The sequence below is a fragment of the Pseudophryne corroboree genome, chromosome 3, assembly GCF_028390025.1.
Source record: "Pseudophryne corroboree isolate aPseCor3 chromosome 3, aPseCor3.hap2, whole genome shotgun sequence".
Lineage (NCBI taxonomy): Eukaryota > Metazoa > Chordata > Amphibia > Anura > Myobatrachidae > Pseudophryne > Pseudophryne corroboree.
The window spans coordinates 706,279,449-706,301,077 of record NC_086446.1 but is presented as its reverse complement, the minus strand read 5'-3'; the positions used below and the strand labels follow the sequence as shown (position 1 = coordinate 706,301,077).

The window sequence follows — 21,629 nt, the reverse complement described above, 5'->3', positions numbered from 1 at the left end:
TCATACAAATATCTGTTGCTTCAGATGTATCTAATATACAGTATACAGCTGTGCATAGTGAGCTCAGTTACCAACATAAGGATGATATGCAGTATGATAATAGAATGGCCCTTGTTCTCTTGTGACAAACATTCCGCTTGTGCCCGAATAGAATTTACATGTTACACTGCCTACAGTCACAGACAAATCACATCATCACTACAATGCACATGAAATGGGTGACACCTCAGTCCATGGCACAGACATGAGGGCACATGCTGGATGAATGAACAAATCGCCAGCAGTTTGTGGTGACACTGAAAATTAGATTATTTTTGGAAAAATGAAGCTACAGTATAGGGAGGTTTTGTCCCGCTGGCCATGGGTATAATGGCATCCGGTCTGAAAGTCGACACTGCCTCGGTCGACAATGTTTTGGTCGACCACTATATGTCGACAGGCACTCGGTTGACAGTGATGGATAGTCTACATGGTTCCTAAGTCGAAATGTTCTATGTCGAAAGGTCACAAGGTCGACACGAGTTTTTAAAATTTTTCTTCATTTTTTGAACTTTTTCATACGTAACGATTCACGTGGTCTATGATTGGGAATAGTGACCAGTGCTGAACGCAGCGGCAGCAGAGCGAGGCACCATGCCTGAACGCAAGGGGACACGGTGCACTAATTCGGCTTCCCGGTCCCTGTACGGAGTAAAAGACACAAAAAATTTAAAAACTCATGTCGACCTTGTGACATGTCTACATAGCATGTAGACATATGAACCATGTCGACCTTCCATCCCTGTCGACCTAGTGCCTGTCAACCTTCAGTGGTCGACTCAAACATTGTCGACCTAGATGGTGCCGATTTGATGAACCACACCCGGGTATTATTGCCCCCAGCATGTTGTCCCGTAAAGTAGCTGATTACTGTAAGCAAAACATTTTTATATTATAGTACATCTAACTTACCTCACACATTTACAGGAGGTTTAACTCCTTTTATATGCTTTGTCCCCAGGCAAAGATTTCATCAGATGATGGTGAGGAGGAGGATTATAGGCGTCACTGGGCAGAAACATTTGTGGTCAGCTTTTACTCTGAGAGTCACAGTTTTGTGAGTCCACAAAGCAAATCTGAGAAAATTCCCTGTGACTCTGATTTGCCTGTTACTGTGGAATATGATATCAATGGCCTGGATCCTAAAGATGATCATCTCACTTTCTTCTACTTTGTAAGTATTCTTAGATAACTCTAATGTGTATGCTAACTGGGGAGTAAATGGTAGAATGAATCCTTGTTCTCCTTATTTTATGCTTGTTTGCCTCTACAGTGACACCACCACACTAGTAGCTGGATTGGCCTCTGTCCAGATGAACCCCGTTGTGTGCAGGGGCTGGCTGGCAACTTTCAGTCTCAAGCATACTCAAGCAAGTGACCCAGCTTTTCACAGGGAATGCAATGCAAAAATCGCCCTGGAACACTTAAATTGCACTGGCCTGGGGGGCAGATGGCACCCTGCCCAGCCAGCCCCTGGTTGTGTGGCTTTTTGTGGCCAGTGGTAGAACTCCCAGAGGTGATGGAGGCATTGGTCTCTGGGTGCCATCTGTCAGATAAGCACCGATGAGCAAGCACAGTAAGGGAAGGGGGAAGGGGGAAGGGGGGGAGTGGGGGCGGCACAGTTGCACCAGGCCCCACAGATAAATCCATCTGTAACCTCTGCCTGCACTCTGCTGTTCATTGCAGCTTCACAGGCAGTGGCTATATAGATAAACCTATCTGTAGGTTCCGGGGAGCCACTGTCTTTCTTCCGGGTATGCGTCATTAGTTCGACCACACTTAGGTCGACAGTCATTAGGTTGACCACTGTTGGTCGACATGGAGTAGTTCGACAGGGTCACATGGTCATTAGGTCGACATGTACTAGGTCGACATGGAAAAAGGTCGGCATGAGTTTTTTTTTCTTTTTTTGGGGGTCGTTTTCTTTGTAAAGTGACGGGGAACCCCGATTAGTGCACCGTGTCCCCTCGCATGGCTCGCTTTGCTCACCATGCTTCAGGCAAGGTGCCTCGCTCTGCTACCACTGCGCTTGGCACAGGTTGCTATTTCCAATCGTAGTCCACGTGAATCATAAAATATGAAAAAGTTCAAAAAATGAAATAAATGTGAAAAACTCATGTCAACCTTTTTCCATGTCGACCTATTATATGTCGACCTAATGACCATGTCAACCTAGTGACCTGTCGAGCTAATGACTGTATCCCCTTTCTTCCTAAGGACCCCTCTCCCAGTAACACTTGCAGAAAGTAGCCTTTAGTATAGATGGCATTAGCTACCAGGGCAGAGCTACATAATGCATCACATTACGGAACTTGGTACATTCTAAAAAAAGCAGCCCCTAGATATGGCTGTCAAGAGCGAGGACAGGCCTGGGTACTGGGGGCTCAGCAAAAATGAGTGAGGGGTGTCCAAGCCCCTCCCTATAAAAAATGTAAATAAAAACCCTATCACAGCGGGGCACCACTCACATCTTCATTTATGATTGCCATCACCTGTGCTGAAACACCTATCTTACTCATTAACCTGCTCAAAACAGGTGCCGGCAATCAGAAGTTAAGAGAAAAGTCCAGAAGCAGAGCATGGTGTCCCTCCTAGAGTGGGTCATGTTGGGAGGTATGATCCTGTCACCCAGTACTATATAAAGAAGTTATAACTTTACAAGACTCCTGTCTGATTGCACGGTAACTCCCGTGATGATCTTTTATGTATGAGACGTCCCACTGCACACCTATGGTATTCCATCACCACATGCCAACAGGTTATGGGCCCAGACTATAGTCTTTGGATGCAAAGCCTTCGCCTACATTCCCACAGAAAAACAGAGCAAGTTACAGAACCAAGCACTAGAGGGTGTTCTAGTCGGTTACAGTGAACATTCAAAAGGCTACAGAATTTTAAATAGAAAAATCGGAAAAATAGTTCTAAGTAACAGTGTGACATTCATGGAAGAAGCAAGAGATAATGTCATAATTCCAGCAAACTCAATTGAAGAGGAAAAAACAGAATCCAAAGTAACAGATGAAGTAGAGATCACTCAAGAATTCGAGGTACAACACAAGACAGATACCAGCGACACTCAGGAAAGTATAACAGTAGAAGTGAGACGCTCTTCAAGAGAAAATAAAGGAAAAAACCCCATACGTTTATCTTACAAAGCAACAGCTGTTAACATACGAGAACCTACATCATGGGAAGAAATTGCTAACTTTCCAGAAAGAGAAGCACAGAAATGGCTAACAGCCACAAAGGAAGAAATGGAATCAATGAAAGACAACCAGACATGGCCATTGATGAAACTACCAGAAGATAAAAAGGTCATAGGATGTAAATGGACTTTTAAGGTCAAGTATGATACTTAAGGAAAAGTAGAAACATACAAGGCAAGATTAGTTGCTAAAAGATAATCAGACATTTTCAGAAGATTATGGTGAAACATTTTCTCCAGTCGTGAAGCACACCACCATTAGAACCTTACTTCTAACAGCAGCCATAAAAGGTATGCAGGTGAAACATTTTGATGTGAAGATGGCTTTCCTACATGGTGAACTGAAAGAAGACATATACATGGAACCAGGGCAGTAGAGAGCCTGGCTGGGCCCGGGTACTTTTTAGGGTGTGTGGCCTAATCACAGGAGGTGTGGTCATGCACCCTTAGATAAAAATATAGAAAAAAATCTATTCTAATGCCTCCCTGGCCACACTGTAGCCAAGCACACAGCAGCATGCTGTGCTGAGGAGAAAAGCTGCAGCTGATGTTGCCAGGTGTGGGTGGGGGAACCTGGGCCCCCACTGGGCCCCTCCATCAGACCTGGGCCCTCCATCAGACCTGGGCCCGGGTAATTAGTACCCCCCCCCCCCTCTCTTGGCACCACTGCATGGAACAACCACCTGGTTTTGTGAAATTTCAAGAACCAGATCATACATGTAAGCTTAACAAAGGAATATATGGTCTAAAGCAAGCAGCAAGAGCAGGAAATACAAACATAAATGAAGTCTTGATGGAGAAGGGGATCATCAGAAGTTAAGTAGACCCCTGTCTTTATACAAAGTTAATAGAAGAAAGATGGATATATGTATTAATTTATGTTGACGATTAGCTAGTTTGTTTCGAACAAGAAGGGGACAAAATTGAAATAATATAAGAACTAAACAGTCAGTTTGAAACAAAAGACCTAGGTCATGTAACGCATCACTTGGGAATGCAAATCTCAACAGAAGATGATGGAACGTTCCGGAGGCGTAGCCAGAACTTTGTTGGCCCCATAGCAACATTTTGAAGGGGCCCCCGTCCCAATGCTTCTAGAGAGGCACTTCTCTACAGCAGTTGTTAATTTTATGCCCTATAATAGTACCCTAATTCATTTTCTGAACCATAGTAGAGCCTTATTTAATGTTATGCCCCATAGTAGTGCCCTAGTTTCTTTTATGAATCGTAGTAGTGCTTAAGTTCACCCTATGTCACATTTCAGAGCTGTCAGTACACATTATGCCGCACAGATCCCCCAATTTACATTATGATATATAGTGCTCCCCGTTCATAATGTACATCATTACAGTATCCCGGTTCATATTATATAACATTAAAATGCCCTACAGTTCATTTTATACGACACTACAATGAGCAGGTCCAGGGGCATACTTATATATATATTGCAGGCCCCAAGGAAAAAGTTTGAAAGAACCTTTACTTACCACCCAATGGTGAAAAATGCATATAACACATGTAACTTTGACAAGGAAGGTGGGCCCCTCTCAGCTCTGGGCCCCATAGCAGCTGCACTACCGGCACCTATGGTAGCTATGTTCTTGGAACGTTCACATTAAGTCAGAAATACAAGATTCAGGAAACCTTTGAGGAGTTTGATATGCAAAAAGCAAAGATAGCAAGCACTCCGATGGAGACAAGTTATGTAAAGGAATTAAATGATCAGAGTGAACTGTTACAAGATAATCATCAATAAAGAGAAACTATAGGTAAATTGCTATACATTGCAACTGTCACCTGGCCAGACATTTCCACAGCAGTTGGGATCCTAAGCAGAAAGGTTTCCAAACCAACACAGATGGACTGGTATGCAGTTAAGAGTTTAATTCATTGCTTAAAGGGAACGATTAACAAGAAGCTTAAACTTTCAGCAAGCACAAGTCATAAGTTAACAGGACATGTTGACTCAAACTGGGCTGGAGACACAAATGACAGAAAATCCACAAGTGGATAGTTATTCTCAATCGGAGAAGGATTAATCAACTGGACAAGCAAGAAAGTCTTCCGTAGCACTGTCATCTACAGAGACTGAATATATCGCGGCAGCTCACGCCAGTCAAGAATTGGTATGGCAACTACTATCAGACTTGAATGCATCAAGAAGAACCTATCAAGATATATCAGGATAATCAAGGATGCCTTGCATTAGCACAAACAGAAAGAGTAAATCCAAGAACCAAGCATATTGATGACGAGCATCATTTTCAGAGCAGGGCCGAAACTAGGATTGCTCTCACCCGGGGCAAGACAGCAAATTTGCGCGCCCCCCCCCCAAAAAAAAAAAAAACACACAAGAAAATAATTCTACTTAAAATACAATTATATATAATCCCACACGGTACACCACAGAGGATCTACTTGTACATGTTACACCACAGTACAGCCGCTTATAAATGTTACACCACAGTACAACAGCTTATACACATTACACCGCAGAGGAGACACTTAAGCACATTACAGCACAGAGAAGCCGCGTATCCACATTACATAGATTGTATAGGGGGCACACTGACACACATATGGTGCAGGTCCCAGGGGAACACTGTCACCCACACACAGACCAGGAGCACACTGACACAAAAACAGATTGTATATGAACACTTTGACACACACACGGTATAGGGACCAGATGCACATTGACACACACACACACACACACACACACACACACACACACACTGTATATGGACCAGATGCACACTGACAAATACACACACACACTGTATAGGGACCAGATGCACACTGTATAGGGACCAGATGCATACACACACACACACACACACACACACACACACACAGATACACTGTATAGGGACCAGATGCACACTGACACACACACACACACACGTTGCAGAGGGGGAGCTGTCTGCCAGGCAGAGAAACATACCTCGTAAATCTCTTCTCTCTGTCACAGCTCCCCCTCGTTCAGAGTCAACGCTGCTGCACTATGTCCCTCCCCCTGTTCCCAGGCATGGGGGAGGGCTGTGTGCACTGTTCAGGGCTGCTGGAGACTGCCGCAAAAGTTCCCATGTCAGAGGAGCCTGCCAAGGGGAGACCCACACATCCCGTTCAGAGGTCGGACCCCGAGTCCAGCGTCAGAAAGGGGGAGCAGCTGGTAGAAGCCACGGCCGGTGGAAGGAAACTGGCGGAAGCCGCAGTGGGTGGAAGGGAGCCAGGCGGACGCCGCAGCGGGTGGAAGGGAGCCGGGCGGAAGTCGCGGTGGGTGAAAGGGAGCCGGGCGGAAGCCGCGGCGGTCAAAGTGGGTGAAAGCCACGGCGGGTGGAATGAAGGAGTGCGCCGTCTCATCGCCCTCTCAAATCCGGCGCCAGGGGCACGTGCCCCCCTAGCACCCCCTAGTTGCGCCCCTGTTCAGAGGGATCTACAAGAACAAGGTCTTATAGAGCTGAACCGTTGTCCAACAGAAGATATGACAGCTGATATCCTGCCTAAGCCTGGAGAGACATTTGATACTTACATCAAATATGGGTTCAATATGGGTTCAATTAAAGAAACCTAGTCTGTTTAGAAGGGGTGTTGAAATATGTACAATGGACTATGGGTTTATTCAAATTCATGTACTTACCTTGGAGGAACGGCAGATGGCAATATATTCAAATATAAGTGTATTGTTTGTCTGCTGCATATTCATATACTTCTACTTCCTTTCCCAGGAAGGAGCTGGCACTGCAGGCAAATGTCTCCGAGGCAGCCCAGCATCTCCAGAGATGCTGAGCACACACCCCCTCCCCGGAGTGATGTAGCCGGTAGGGCTTCCCATTAGGTCACACCCCCTAGTGATGTCAGCAGGGGATGCCTGCTAGACCACACCACTATCTACAGGACACAGCTCATTTTCAGGCAAGCTCACCATAGGCACCAGGTGTTACCCACCCCAGTGCCGCCACTGGTCCCAGGCCCCTGCCCGGCACTTCCAACAAGCCTGGTCCCAGGTAAACTGTACACCCCCTTTCTCAGCGCCCCCGCCTGTAGAAACCTATAGTGGCTGCCTTTGTGAAAATTAGAGACTGCAGCAGATATCAGAGATATCTACTCCAGAGGTTAAAGTGAGTCAGTTCCATTTGGAGCTGGAACACAGTTCCGCCTCCTCCGGCTCACCTAACCCAGGACGAAGTCGGGCACCCGCTGAGATCTTGTAACCAGCGTGCGCCAGCTTCTTCCTCTCAGTGGCCGCCGAAGGCCGGAGCTCACTGCTGAGCTCCGGCTTCCGGCTCAGGCAGTGTGCGCTGTGTGGCACTATGGGAGACACGTCATGATGTCTCTCCCATAGATCAGAAGAGCAGGCAGAAGGCAGCAGCGGTCCGGAAGCAGAAGCGGGGCTGGTGAGTATTGTGTTTTTTTTTTTTTTTGGGGGGGGGGGTTTGTGTATATGTGTAAGCAGTGCTACTAGGGGGCACAATGACTATGGGCACATCTACTGAGGGCACAATGGCTGGGGGCACATCTACTGAGGGCACAATGGCTGAGAACACATCTGCTGAGGGCACAATGGCTAGGGGCACATCTACTGAGGACACAATGGCTGGGGGCACATCTGCTGGGGCACAATGGTTGGGGGCACATCTACTAAGGGCACATCTACTGGGGGCATAACTACAGGAAGCATATTTACTAGAGGCACAATTACTGGGGGCACATCTACTGGAGGCACAACTGCTGGGGGCACAACTGCTGGGGATACATCTACTGGGGGCACATCTACTGGAGGCACAACTGCTGGGGGCACAACTGCTGGGGATACATCTACTGGGGGCACAACTACTGGGTCATGTATACTGGGGACACATCTACTGCGGCAGGCCTACTGGGGCTCAACTACGGGGGGCATAACTACTGGAGGCATAACGTCTGACTGGGGGCATATCTACTGGGGGCATAACTACTAGGGGCATATCTGACTGGGGACATAACTACTGACTGGGGGCATAACTACTGGGGGCATAACTACTGGGGCATAACTACTGACGGGCACATCTACTGGGGGCATGTTTACTGGGGGCAGACCTACGTGGGCACAACTACAGGGGGCATATCTACTGGGGGCATAACTACAAGGGGCAAAGCTACTAGGGGCATATCTGACTGGGGGCATAACTACTGACAGGGGGCAAATCTACTGGGGGCATAGCTACAGGGGGCATAGCTACAGGGGGCATAGCTACTGGAGGCAAAACTACTGACTGGGGTCATAACTATGGGGGCATTACTATTGGGGGCAACACTACATGGGGCATTACCACATTGCATAGGGACACTTTATAAGGGGCATCACTCCTGGGGACATAAGGGGCATTACTACTGGGGGCATTGTATAAGGGGCACTATTGCTGTGGGCATTATGTGTATTTGGGGTGCTACTACTGTGGGCTTTGTGTATAAGGGGCACTAATGTGTGTCATAACAAGATTAATGGACACTACTGTGTGGTGTAATGTTAATAAGATTGTGCTACTGTGCGGCATAATTTGAATTGGAGATACTATTGGGTGATCACGTCCCTTTCTTTTTGAGGTGCGCGCAATCCCTTTATTTCACAGGCGTGGGGGCGGAGGGGGGCGTTCCACCACCTCTCTAGGACCACTTTAAGCACTGATCTGCCCTATATATACATTCCAGGATACTTATTATTTGCAGGTACGCCCCAAAACTGGGTGTTTTTGGAGGATATCCAAAAATAATTATCGATAAATAGACCCCCAAATAACATGCCTAGATATTAGGACCCTCTCAGCTATTGATTTCAATGTATTATTTTCATGGTAATAATAAAATTGATCCTAGAACAAACATAACAGCAAACTTTGAAAATAATATTCTTTCAATAGCAGATGGTCTAATGAACAACAATAGCAGAAAGGGGTGCTGGCTGGAGAGACAGAAGGGGGTGCTGGCTGGAGAGACAGAAGCGGTTGCTGGCTGGAGAAACAGAAGGGGAGCTAACTGGAGAGACAGAAAAGGTTGTTGGCCTCTGACTGGAGAGACAGAAAGGGGTTCTGGATGGAGCTGGAGATACATTGGGTGGCTGGAGAGACAGAAAGGGGCTGGCTAGAGCTGGAGAGACACTGCAGGGCTGGAGCGTCAGAAACACAGGGGTGAGGCTGAAGAAACTGGGGGAAAGTGGCTGGAGATTATTCTCAAGTGGCAGGATTTCTGGCACATTATTAACTCCTTTGCCTCCCTAGCAGTGCTACTGTGCATGCATTGTTGGAGTGGAGATGGGAGACATTACAGTTTATTTTTGCCTCTTGGGGGCTCTGCCTATTTTATCAGTCCTGGGCCACGCCCACATATTGTCTGATGATAGCCCTGCTAGTTACCATTCCATAAAGCAGCCAGAAGAGTCACTATCTTTTTGGGAACAAGCAAGCAAGTATTATGCGGTGTCCCTGTGTTGGAACAAAGGCTCCATGATTCGTTATTATTATTATTATTATTATTATTATTATTATTATTATTATGTAGAATCACTTCAATCTTTAATAAGCAGTTCTTTCACCAAGTGTAAATAGTCTGCGTAGCCTATCCTAACCTACTGTATCCTATGCCATGCCTAGTCTGCCCCAGAGCACTGCTGCATCTGGGAAGTAATCAACTCTTAAAATGAAATACTAACAATTATATACTGTAGCACATATTTGTTATACAGTTTATATTTCTTAATGCCAGAAGACTCTTTTTTTATTTTTTATTGTGTATATTTTAAATTTTGAAATTGGAGCTTCAGCTCTTTGGGACATGATGGGGGGGTCATTCAGACCTGGTTGCACGCAGGCGGTTTTTTGCACTGCTGCGACCAGGTAGTCGCCACCTACAAGGGAGGGGGTAATCGCTGTGCAGAGGTACAGTCGGCTGTGTAGTGAGCTGCACAAACAAAAGTTTGTGCAGTTTCTGCACAGCCCAGGACTTATTCAGCTGCTGCGACAATCCGGGCTGATGCTGACATCAGGAATCCTCCTTCTGTCGCTGCCTGGCAATCCCCGTCGCCGGAGGCTGACGCGTCTGTGCATTGCGGTGCATGCGCATGCGTTGTTCAGACCCGATCGCATGGCTGCGAAAAAAGGCGGCGTGCGATCGGGTTTGAATGACCCTGAGTCCCAGACCCAATGAGTCTAAGGGAGATTCTGAATTGGGTACAAAGTAAAAAAAAAAAAGCAAGTGACATTGCACCTGGAACAAACCATGGGGGTAATTCCAAGTTGATCGCAGCAGGAAATTTTTTAGCAGTTGGGCTAAACCATATGCACTGCAGGGGGGCAGATATAACATGTGCAGAGAGAGATAGATTTGGGTGTGGTGAGTTCAATCTGCAATCTAAACTGCAGTGTAAAAATAAAGCAGCCAGTATTTACCCTGCACAGAAACAAAATAACCCACCCAAATCTAATTCTCTCTGCAAATGTTATATCTGCCCCCCCTGCAGTGCACATGGTTTTGCCCAACTGCTAAAAAAAATTCCTGTTGCGATCAACTTGGAATTACCCCCCATGTTGCAATGCAAGGTGTGCACATACAATTTTATTTTCTTTGCATGCAGGGTAAACACTGGCTGCTTCTATATGTGACCCATAAAAGCTGGACAGCATTACTTTTGCACTTAGATTTGAGTTCTGACAAGCACTTCTCACATCTAAGTCGCTCTGCACATTTTAAACTCTGCTGTATGTGGGGATTTGTAGCCAAAGACCAATTAGAGTGCCCATGATTGATAACCCCTGTCCACCACTGAAAGTGCTTACAATGGGCAGGTGGCCATCAGATCTGTACCATGGATCAAAGAAGAAGGTTGCCTGGTCTGATGAATCCCATTTTCTTTTGTAATAATGTGGACTATTAGGTATGTTTGCATGGGATACGGTCGTTAGGGTGACTCAACTTAGGTAGACTGTCATTAGGTCGAACACTGAAGGTCGACATGAGCATTAGGTTGACATGTACTAGGTCGACATGTGCACTAGGTTGACATGTACTAGGTCGACAGGTCAAAAGGTCGACATGAGTTTTTCACATTTTTGTTTAATTTTTTTTTTATTTTTCCATACTTGACAATCCACGTGGACTACGATTTGAATGGTAACCTGTGCCAAGCAAAGCGGAAGCGGAGTGAGGCACCTTGCCCGAAGCATGTCGAGCGAAGCAAGCCATGTGAGGGGCCATGGTGCACTAATTGGGGTTCCCCATCACTTTACAAAGATAACAACACCAAAAAAGTCCAAAAACTCATGTCGACCTTTTCACCTGTCGACCTAGTACATGTCGACCTAATGCACATGTCGACCTAATGCTCATGTTAACCTTCAGTGGTCGACCTAATGACTGTCGACCTAAGTTGAGTCGGCCCAACGACCCATAACCGATTGCATTGTTTAACTAGGGGAATGATGCCACCAGGATGTATAGCGAGAAGGAAACAAGCCAGTGGAGGGATCTTGATATTCTAGGCCATATGGATGTTAATTTGATGCGTACCACCTAAGCACAACTGCAGACCTTTAATGGCAATGATTTTCTTTCGATAGAAGTGGCCTCTTTCAGCAGTATAATGTCACGCTGCAAGGATTGTTCAGAAATTGTTAGACAAACACAATGAAGAGTTCAAGCTGTCACGCTGGCATCCAAATTCACCAGATCTAATCCCAGTAGAGCATCTGTAGTATGTGTTGCAACAACAAAACTTATCTTTGGCAGCATCACCTCACAACCTACTGTACAGGAGTTAAAGGATCTGCTGATCACATCCAGGTAGCAGATGACACAGGACACATTCAGAGGTCTTGTAGAGTTAATTCCTTACATCAGCAGCAATTTATACAGGTGTTTTGGCTCATCAGTGTATTTAACTTCCACTTGTCTACTATTATATTACATTAGTTTTGTATTATGAATGTACTATATAATTATCTCTCTTTACACAGCTGCTGTCTAAAGATGGAATCAATTCTTACAAGGAACATAAATTAGACCTTAAAGAGCACGTAAAAGACCCAAGTGAGTACAATATATACATAACATAAATGGGTGTGGTTCGTTTTATCGACAGTATCTAGGTCGACAATGTTTAGGTCGACCACTATAAGTCAACAGTCACATGTCGACATGGATGGAAGGTCGACAGGGTTTCTAGGTTGACATGTGCTAGATCGACAGGTCTAAAGGTCGACATGAGGATTTTTTTTTTCGGTGTAGTTTTCTTCGTAAAGTGACCGGGATCCCAAATTAGTGCACCGCGTCCCCTCGCATGGCTCGCTTCGCTCGCCATGCTTCGGGCATGGTGCCTTCGCTTCGCTCGGCACACTTTACCGTTCCAATCGTAGTCCACGTGGATCGTTAAGTATGAAAAAATAAAAAATAAAAAATGTGAAAAACTCATGTCGACCTTTAGACCTATCGACCTAGCACATGTCGACCTAGAAACCCTGTCGACCTTCCATCCATGTCAACCTAGTGACTGTCGACCTATGGTGGTCGACCTAAACATTGTCGACCTAGACACTGTCGATCTTCAGACCGGATCCCAACATAAATATTGCAGTGTAGTATATTGTACTGTATAGTACATTATGTAAGAGTTCACTTCTCTATGTCTTTATTACCAGCGCAAAGAAATTTGTAATGCTGAATTTAATTGAGTAGTCCATGACTGACTGATTATGAAGGTTCCTGGTTAGAGCAAATCATAACTCTAAGATATACCTCAACTTGAAGACTCATACACTTCTGCTTGTAACTAATTCAAAGAGTGAGTGAGATTGTGTGCCCATAAATATTAACAAACAAAAAGACTGGGAGAATAGACGTGTTGGAGAGAGTGTATCATTCCCATGTGTATAAATTCAAATTACAGTAGGTCAACTATTATGCTTCAAGTAACAGCAGTTCAACCACCATTAGTGATTTCAGTACATGAGGTACTGTAGGTCTTAGTTTCAACAAGGTTTGTGAATAAGAACATACATCCACCATCAGAGACTCTTAACTGTGCAGGATATATACAGTATGTGCATGCAAGAAACTACATCCTTCTGAGAAAGTCTTCTGTTATACAGTAATGAACAATTCCTGCTAATCAGGATTCTGCAGTTATTTACCAAAACTTGTAGTAACCGGTGATATAGAAACATAGAATTTGACAGCAGCAGATAAGAACTACTTGGCCCATCTAGTTTGCCCATGTACACGCACACACTTAGGATTCATTTTTTTGTAAGGAGCCAATTAACCTACCAGTATATTTTTGGATTGTGGGAGGAAACCAGAACACCCATCGGAAACCCATGAAAGCACAGAGAGAAAATACAAACTCCACAGATTTAGAGCCTTGGTGGGAATCCAACCCATGTCCTCAATGCTGTGAGGCACCATCCGTGCTGCCCTGCACCACATGGCAGATTGTCATTTAGAAACCAAAACCACTGCTTAGTAAATGCTATCAATTAAAATAAAAACACTGTTACATGTCAGTGGTTTCTAATACCCCTTTCAGATCTCCAATGTCGGATCCCACCTGGGAATTGGAAACGGGTCCTTCCCGGGTGGGATCCGGCATTTGAGACTCTCCTACCCCTTTCACTGGCTGTCCGACCTGGCAATATGCCGGGTTGGTTGCCATATCGACGGGGGGCGGAGCCGGCGGTGTGGGGGCGGAGGCAGAGCTGGGAGATTAGCTTATCTCTGCACCGCCTCTCCCAATCTAGTAAACGGGTCCCGGGTCGCATCGACCCGGGAATCTGTTTACGCAGCCACTGACCCAGTATTCAACCCAGGAATAACACTGCTTATAACCCGGGTTGAATTACTGGGTCAGGAAACCCGGGAATTCGGACTTGGCGCTTTCTCACTGCACACTGACCCGTGTCGACCCAGCAATATGCCGAGTCAATACGGGGTTATTTGTGCGATGTGAAAGGGGTGTTAATTATACCAAAACAGCCACTTAGTAAATGCTATAAATAAACATAGATGGCGGTTTTTAAATGGCACCAAAACCACCGCTTAGTAAATTTAGTCCATAAGATGCTGCAAAGGCTTGCCATACATGCCTGTAGTTGCATTTTATTCAATTAGTATACGCCTGTTCACACCCATTCATTACACATAAAGCTGCCCCATCTATATGTGTTACATATACAGCACCATTTCTGCCTGAGGTGATTACTATATGGTCAGCAATGCAGGATTATTTCTGATTTATGTTTTTTACTTTGTTTACAGGAATACACGGATCATTTGCTTTAAATATCCATGTAGATAAAAGTTTGGCCCCTATTTTCGCAATCTTCATTTTCACTATATTGCCCAAAGGAGAAACTGTTGTAGGTAGAGCAGAATACAAAGTTTCAGACTGTTCCAAGAACAAGGTGAGTACATAAACATAGAGAATACCAGAATGCATTATAGAGGTGGTACACGTGTATGGAAGAGAAAAGTTGTTACTATTATGCTTTATTTATATGTGGCCACAAGCAGGGACGTGCGGTGAGGTAAATGGCTCAGGAGGCACTGGCTAGTACCAGAGCCTAATATAAACACAATACTGTATATATGCCAAAGGGTTCATATGGGCATTATGTAAAAATGCAGCAGATTAAACTCCTGGATTTTGGTGAGGTTTGATTAGAGATGTGCGGAAAAGATCTGACATCTGCCATTGACTTTTACTCCACAGTTTTGACTATAAAAAGGATTAGAATAATGAAGATATTTCTAACATATTCTTTGTATTTTTTATATACTTTATACAGTCAAAACTCTGGCGCAAACATTAGTATGACAGGAAAGACTCTGCCTCACCTTACCACACGCCACCAGCCACAAGTGCCTTACATAGTACATAAAGGGAAGTACTGTAGTGTAAACAAAACAAGAAAATAAGTGTAAAAGACTTTCAGTACAGTATGACATATTGTATAAAATGGGGAGCAAGCTACTGTACTGTATATAACCATTGGTGCATATGGAGTCAAAATACCCACAAAAAAAGCCACGGGTCAGTGCCATTGTTGGTATTTAAGAGAAGATGCTGGAAGAAGCGAGGAGAGGAAAATCACATGAGGGAAGAGGATCCTGCTCATGATAACAATCTAAGGAAACAGACAGGGGTGACACAGAAGGTAGACTGTAAGCAAGGAACAAAGGGGGTTATTCAGAGTTGCTAGCAAACCAAAAAAGTAAGCAATTAGGCAAAATCATGTTGCACTGCAGGTGGGGCAGATATAACATGTGCAGAGAGAGTTAGATTTTGGTGGGTTATATTGTTTCTGCACAGGATAAACACTGGCTGCTTTATTTTTACACTGCAATTTAGATTCCAGTTTTAACACACCTCACCCTAATCTAATCTCTCTGCACATTTTACATCTGCCCCACCTGCAGTGCCACACATTTTTTTTTTTCGTTAGTGTGCTTTTTTGGTTCACTAACAACTCTGAATAACCCCCTATAGAGCAGAGGGTTAAGCGGAGAGCTGGAATGCATTAAGGGGGAAACAGACATTAAATTAAGGTCTACATTTATTTAACTGCTTTTTCAGCAAACTGCTGGTTTGTGAACTGTATGATTTACTAAAGGCAATATAAACGTATTAATACAAGTAAGCATTTCTGTCCATGTGTATGCTGAATCTTACAGATCCATAAGCTCTAGAATGCAAAAACACCCATGATCAGTGATGTGAGTTACCAATAAGAGAACAATGTTAGTCAGCATTTGATTGGTAGTTTCAATTCTGAGTAGGATGAGCTGTTTGACATAAAAGAGTTGAAACTATTTACTTAGATTTTTATCAATTTCAAATTACAGTTGATCTGAACCAAAGTTGTGTTTCAGCTGATAAAACACACATTTACTAACAGATGATTTGTTTTATATTAAATTTTAAATGTTAGTAATTTTTAGCACAGGAAACAGAAAAACTGATTTAGATCGATTTTAGTCAATTCAAATTCAATAACAATTGATGAAAAATGACTTTACGGAAATATACTCTTAAGTTCTCAATGGCACTTAAAAGAGTTTAATTTTTTTGGTATTTAAAACAGATATACATAGTGAGGTATCCAATTAGCCTTGAAAATGCAGATTTTTTTTTTCACAATTTGTTTATCCCCGCCGACCTATTATTTCTCACGTAAAACCCCTGTTTTTACGCCAAAATACATAGTGTCTGCGAAAAGCCGTGGACCTATGTATTTTCAACCTATGTAACCCCTGGCAAACCAATTAGCTGCTGTAAATTACTGTGGCTTATTGGATACCCCCCATTAGTCACATAAATATCACATAAAATAGCAGAAAGATATATATATATATATATATATATATATTAAATGAATTAAATTGTCACAGAAATGATCACATAAAATGTTATAAGAAGTATAAAATAGAGAAAATAGTTATACTATAGGTAAAAGTAGTACACCCAGTTTCGGGCCTACATTTTTGGGACCTTGAAGCTTGAACTGTTATGGGGGCCCCTTTGCAACCCGCAATAATTGGACAACATTGTTTCAGAAGTTGCAGGGAGTTGTAGTCTAGCTTTGTGATTTGCACTCTGTAAATAGCGTGAAATGTGCATTAATTTTAAACTACAATTCCCGATTCTGGAATCGTAGTTTCAAAACGGATATACGTTTCACGCTATTTACAATAATAATAACATAATAATAATTTTATTTATATAGCGCTCTTTCTCCAACAGGACTCAAGGCGCTTTACAGACATCAAAAACAATACACATAATACAGAAGATTTGAGTAATACAACAATAGATCAGCCACACAGACACAAAAGAAAAACTTAAGCACACAGAAAACATAATGCATGATTGGTGTAGGCATTTTGGGTAATAACTTCCAAGGGTTGTGTATTCCACCCTCACAAGGTACCAGGTGCGGCAACCATTTTGGGCGCACTGTGAAGGATTACCCAGGGTGGAATAGTCTACCCCTAGAAGAGATGACACAAAATGGGGATGATTTCAGAGCCCTAAAGTTCAGAGTAGGGTTCCAACAAAACCACCAGGTCCGTGTATTTTCCATCACATCTACAAGCATACCAGATGAGGCAGCCTTGATGGTTACACTGTAGGAGTTGAGCCATACAAGGGCCCAGTGCATACATGGGAAAACTGACACTTATGTAGTAGTATGATGTACCCTGTATTTAGGGCACAATGGCAGGGTGTGCAATCAGTGGAGGTAAACATTACAGGAAAAGCACACAGTGGGGTGGAAGAGAAAAAAGAAAAACAAACAAACAACAGTACGCAAATCACGGAGCTAGACTACAACTCCCAGCAGCTCTCGTGGTACTACGCAACGTGCATACAGAATGCAATAGCAGCTATGCTGTACTAGAAAAAACAAAATAGATATAGACAAGCGCCTATTAGTAACAAAATACCTGCCGCCTTTGAACGGGTATACCCAACCCGTAAGAAAATCAAGAAAGAGTGGTTGTGAAATGTGCTAGTATTTAGTAAGACAATGATATTAGATGCAAATCCTTTTGTTTTATTAAAACTCACTGTTATGACAACACATATATTACATTAAAAAATATACATGTAATAATAAAGATCACCGGCCAATGATACCTATAACACAATTCAGTACAATTATTCTTTAAGTAGGTCTCTATTCCAGGGATACACAATAGCACTTGATTCCAAGTATCAGCTGAAACAATGTGTCTCTTACTTCAATAATAATTTATAGCCTGAGGTTATAGTGAAAAAAGCGGTTAGTTTGGCCATAAGGTTCAAATCATTCTATTGTTAATCCTCCATATATATCATGGCCACGATTAAGTGATTAGTAACATGAAATAAGTATAGAGACTTGTATAAAGTTCATCAAGCAGTCAGTTAGTGTAATTGGCAGCAAACAGCTTTAACGGACTATTGTATATTACCCTTTCACCAGGAGTCGCTCCAAATCTGATTTTCCCCGGCCACTGGTGTTACTAAGCAAAGTGAAGGCCTTATCTGGAAGGAGACAAGTTGCACTTAGGGGCTTTCCTCTGATTTTATAAGGATGTCCACCAGCACTCAGTACACAGCATGTAGTCGGTAATCACAGCCGCCATACAGAGCTCGTCCCACCTCCGGGTGCGCTCAGATAAAACTCTACGCTCCAAAGGTGATGCTGTGTAGTGCGCTGTGTAGCACTTATTTACACTAAATTTGTCCCTTGGCATGTACCACGGCCGCCTGCAGTGCATACACTGACCAGCTCTCTGCTCCAGGTGTCCAGATGACACGTTTCCCTGCCTACAATGTCAGCAGCTTTCTCAGATCCACTCAGCTTTGAGTCTTTCAGTCCCTTTTATTCTCTCAGGACTGGATGCGCAATTAGCATGTAATCAAAAGTTCTGTTTCAGCTGTGTGTATCCCACAGGGAGAGCTTGCTAGATCTTCCCCATAGACTTTTAACAGCTCACAATCAATTCATCACAGTGTAATAAATACATAAAATTATCCACATATATTGAGAAGGAATGGATACCTTAAGGGTAATATACCGAGTGTAATGGAGGATACTAGTAAAGACACTCTGAATATGCATAGGTTATTCAATAAAACGGAGAACCTATGCTCAGCTGAAATGATGCACCGGTGGTTACCAGGTCACATTGCAGAAATATCTGGATGGTGACCTGATCCCCAGGGGCCTGAGGATTTAAAAAACCTCAACATTTAGTGGGGATAAAAATTCACAGAGGATTGGAATACAATATTGGATGCATGTTCTAAAAATCTCATGCACTAAATTTGTCCCTTGGCATGTGGCGCGGCCGCCTGCAGTATATACACTGACCAGCTCTCTGTTCCAGGTGTCCAGATGATACGTTTCCCCGCCTACAATATCAGCGGCTTCCTCAGATCCACTCAGCTTTGAGTTTTTCAGTCACTTTTTTTCTCTTAGGATTGGATGCACAATTAGCATGTAATCAAAAGTTCTGTTTCAGCTGTGTGAATCCCACAGGGAGAGCTTGCTAGATGTTCCCCATAGACTTTTTAATAGCTCATTATCATTTCATCACAGTGTAATAAATATATAACATTATCCACATATATTGACCACACAGATAGCTACAAAACATTATATGTGCATCAAGCTTGATACATCCCCTACTTCATGTGATTCCCAGGTGTCACAAGTCTGCACAGATATATTTGCACCATATTGAACCACTCATTTATTCAATTAAGTTCAAGCTTGTTCCACATTCTCTAGAGAAGGAATGGATATAACTAAAAAAAGGCTCATTGTAAGAAAGATTACTAATATGCCTTCAGCAATAATATAACCAGATTATATTTGTCTATTCCACATCAATTTAACCCATTGTGTGGCTAATCAAAGATCCTCATTACAGTATAGAGGTAGTTTGTTTAAACCACATTGAATAAATGTAGTTATATAAGGTACATGTTAAATAGAGTTTTACAGCCCACAAATAAGCTTTTAATGGAAGGTAAGTATTTGATGGAAGTTCACACCCCACAAGTAGGCTTATAATATACAAAATAAGTTCCCATAAAGCTTACTTTTGCACATAGTGTATCTTAATAGGATAGATCCTCATTTCAGTAAACACACACTGAATAAAATTCACACATATAAAATAATACAGAAAATATATAGTATTTTGCTACAAAAGGGTGAACAGCTAGTTTTGTATCCCCCATACATAGCATGAGTCACAGGAGGGGAGGTAGAATAATTCCATCAGGAAAGCGTAGGAGGCATTTATACATTATTTAACTCAATGGTATCATTTAAACCGTGAGGCACTTGAGTATTATACGTTAAACCTATCGCCACCCCTATTAGTACATTTGTTCTACTGCTTTAACAATCATTTTTCTATTCAAATCTGTTTCTTGACACTGATAAACATCACTTGAGAGAGGATGTGTCTTGATGCCCTTTTTAATATTACGTAGGTGCTCATAAATCATACATGGAGTGTGTGTGTTGTCCTTCCAATGTACAGTTGTCCACACCCACACTCTATCATGTAAATGATAAAAGTGGACCTACAATTAAGAAAATCCTTTATTCTAAAAATGTCTCCAGTCGTAAATGATACAAATTCAATAGTTTTCTTCATTGCATATACACAAGTATTACACGTCGATTTCCCACATGATTCCACACCCTCTAATCTCCTTGGAATCCATGTGTGACTGTCATCCTTTTTTTGTTGTTGGAAATTACTTTTAACCAAGATTGTAAGTTTTGAGATTTTCTAAAGATAACTGTACCATTAAGATCAACATGTTCTTCCAATATTTTATCAAGCCTTAGAAATGCTGAATTTTTCTTAACAATATATTTGATTTTATGTGCACAGTTATTAGACTGTGTAGAAATTAATGCAGATCTATCCCCCCTGATGTCTAAAATATTTTCACCACTCTCATTCTTATCCCTAGTAGTACATACAGAAGGAGCCGCGCTCTGTCAGAGCGTCTCTGTCTGAGTGCGCGCGCTCCCAGGCAGACTGGGACTCTCGACTAGCGTGGCTCCATTTGTAGTAATGTGGTCGTAATGTGGTCCTATCTGTTTTTCCACCTCTTCTAGCACCTTCTGTAGTACCTACCCAGGGTAACCCTGTTCTAAAAAGGCTTGGTATAGTTTATCAGCTTGTGATCTAAAAGCTTGTTCAGTGGTACAGTTGCGTTTAAGTCTCGTAAACAGTCCTTTGTCTTTCATATTTTTCTATGAGAGCTATTAAAGTTTAGATAATGGTTCTGATCCACTGGTTTAATAAAAGTCTGTGTGACAAGTACATCTTGTTCTACTGAGGGCGCAATATCCAAGAAACTGATCTGAGTTGTACTAATAGCGGAAGTAAATTTTAATCCAAATGCATTACAATTAAGATTATCAACAAAAGCCTGTGCTGACATAATATCCCCATGCCAAAATGAAACAGAAATCATCTATAAATCTGCCATATAGGGATAGATTTGCTCCATATTCCTCTTTCCACACATGTTCCTCCTCAAACCTCCCCATGTATAGATTAGCGAGACTCGGAGCGAATCCAGCCCCCACAGCAGCACCTGTGTCTGTAAAAAAACCTGTGCATTAAACAAAAAATAGATGTGTTGTAAAATAAACTTAATGGAATCCAATATAAGATCACGCAAAGCTACTGTTATGTTTTGATCTTCCATAAGATAGTATTTAGTGGCCATTATGCCCAAAGCATGTGGGATATTAGAGTACAAAGACTCTACGTTACATGTCATTAAAATATAGCTTTTTTTTTTCAAGTAATAGTTTGAATCAAATTCAAA

The 21,629-nt window shown here is 42.8% G+C and overlaps 1 protein-coding gene across 1 annotated transcript in view; it reads left to right on the top strand.

Annotated features, from left to right (window-relative positions):
* Positions 1-21,629, top strand: part of LOC135056654 (alpha-2-macroglobulin-like) — a 222,886-nt gene that overhangs the window by 120,770 nt on the left and 80,487 nt on the right. The window contains exons 12-14 of the mRNA XM_063962100.1: positions 1,001-1,213; positions 12,235-12,307; positions 14,531-14,676. Of these exons, the coding sequence (XP_063818170.1) occupies positions 1,001-1,213; positions 12,235-12,307; positions 14,531-14,676 (432 nt within the window). The remainder of the gene's footprint in view (positions 1-1,000; positions 1,214-12,234; positions 12,308-14,530; positions 14,677-21,629) is intronic.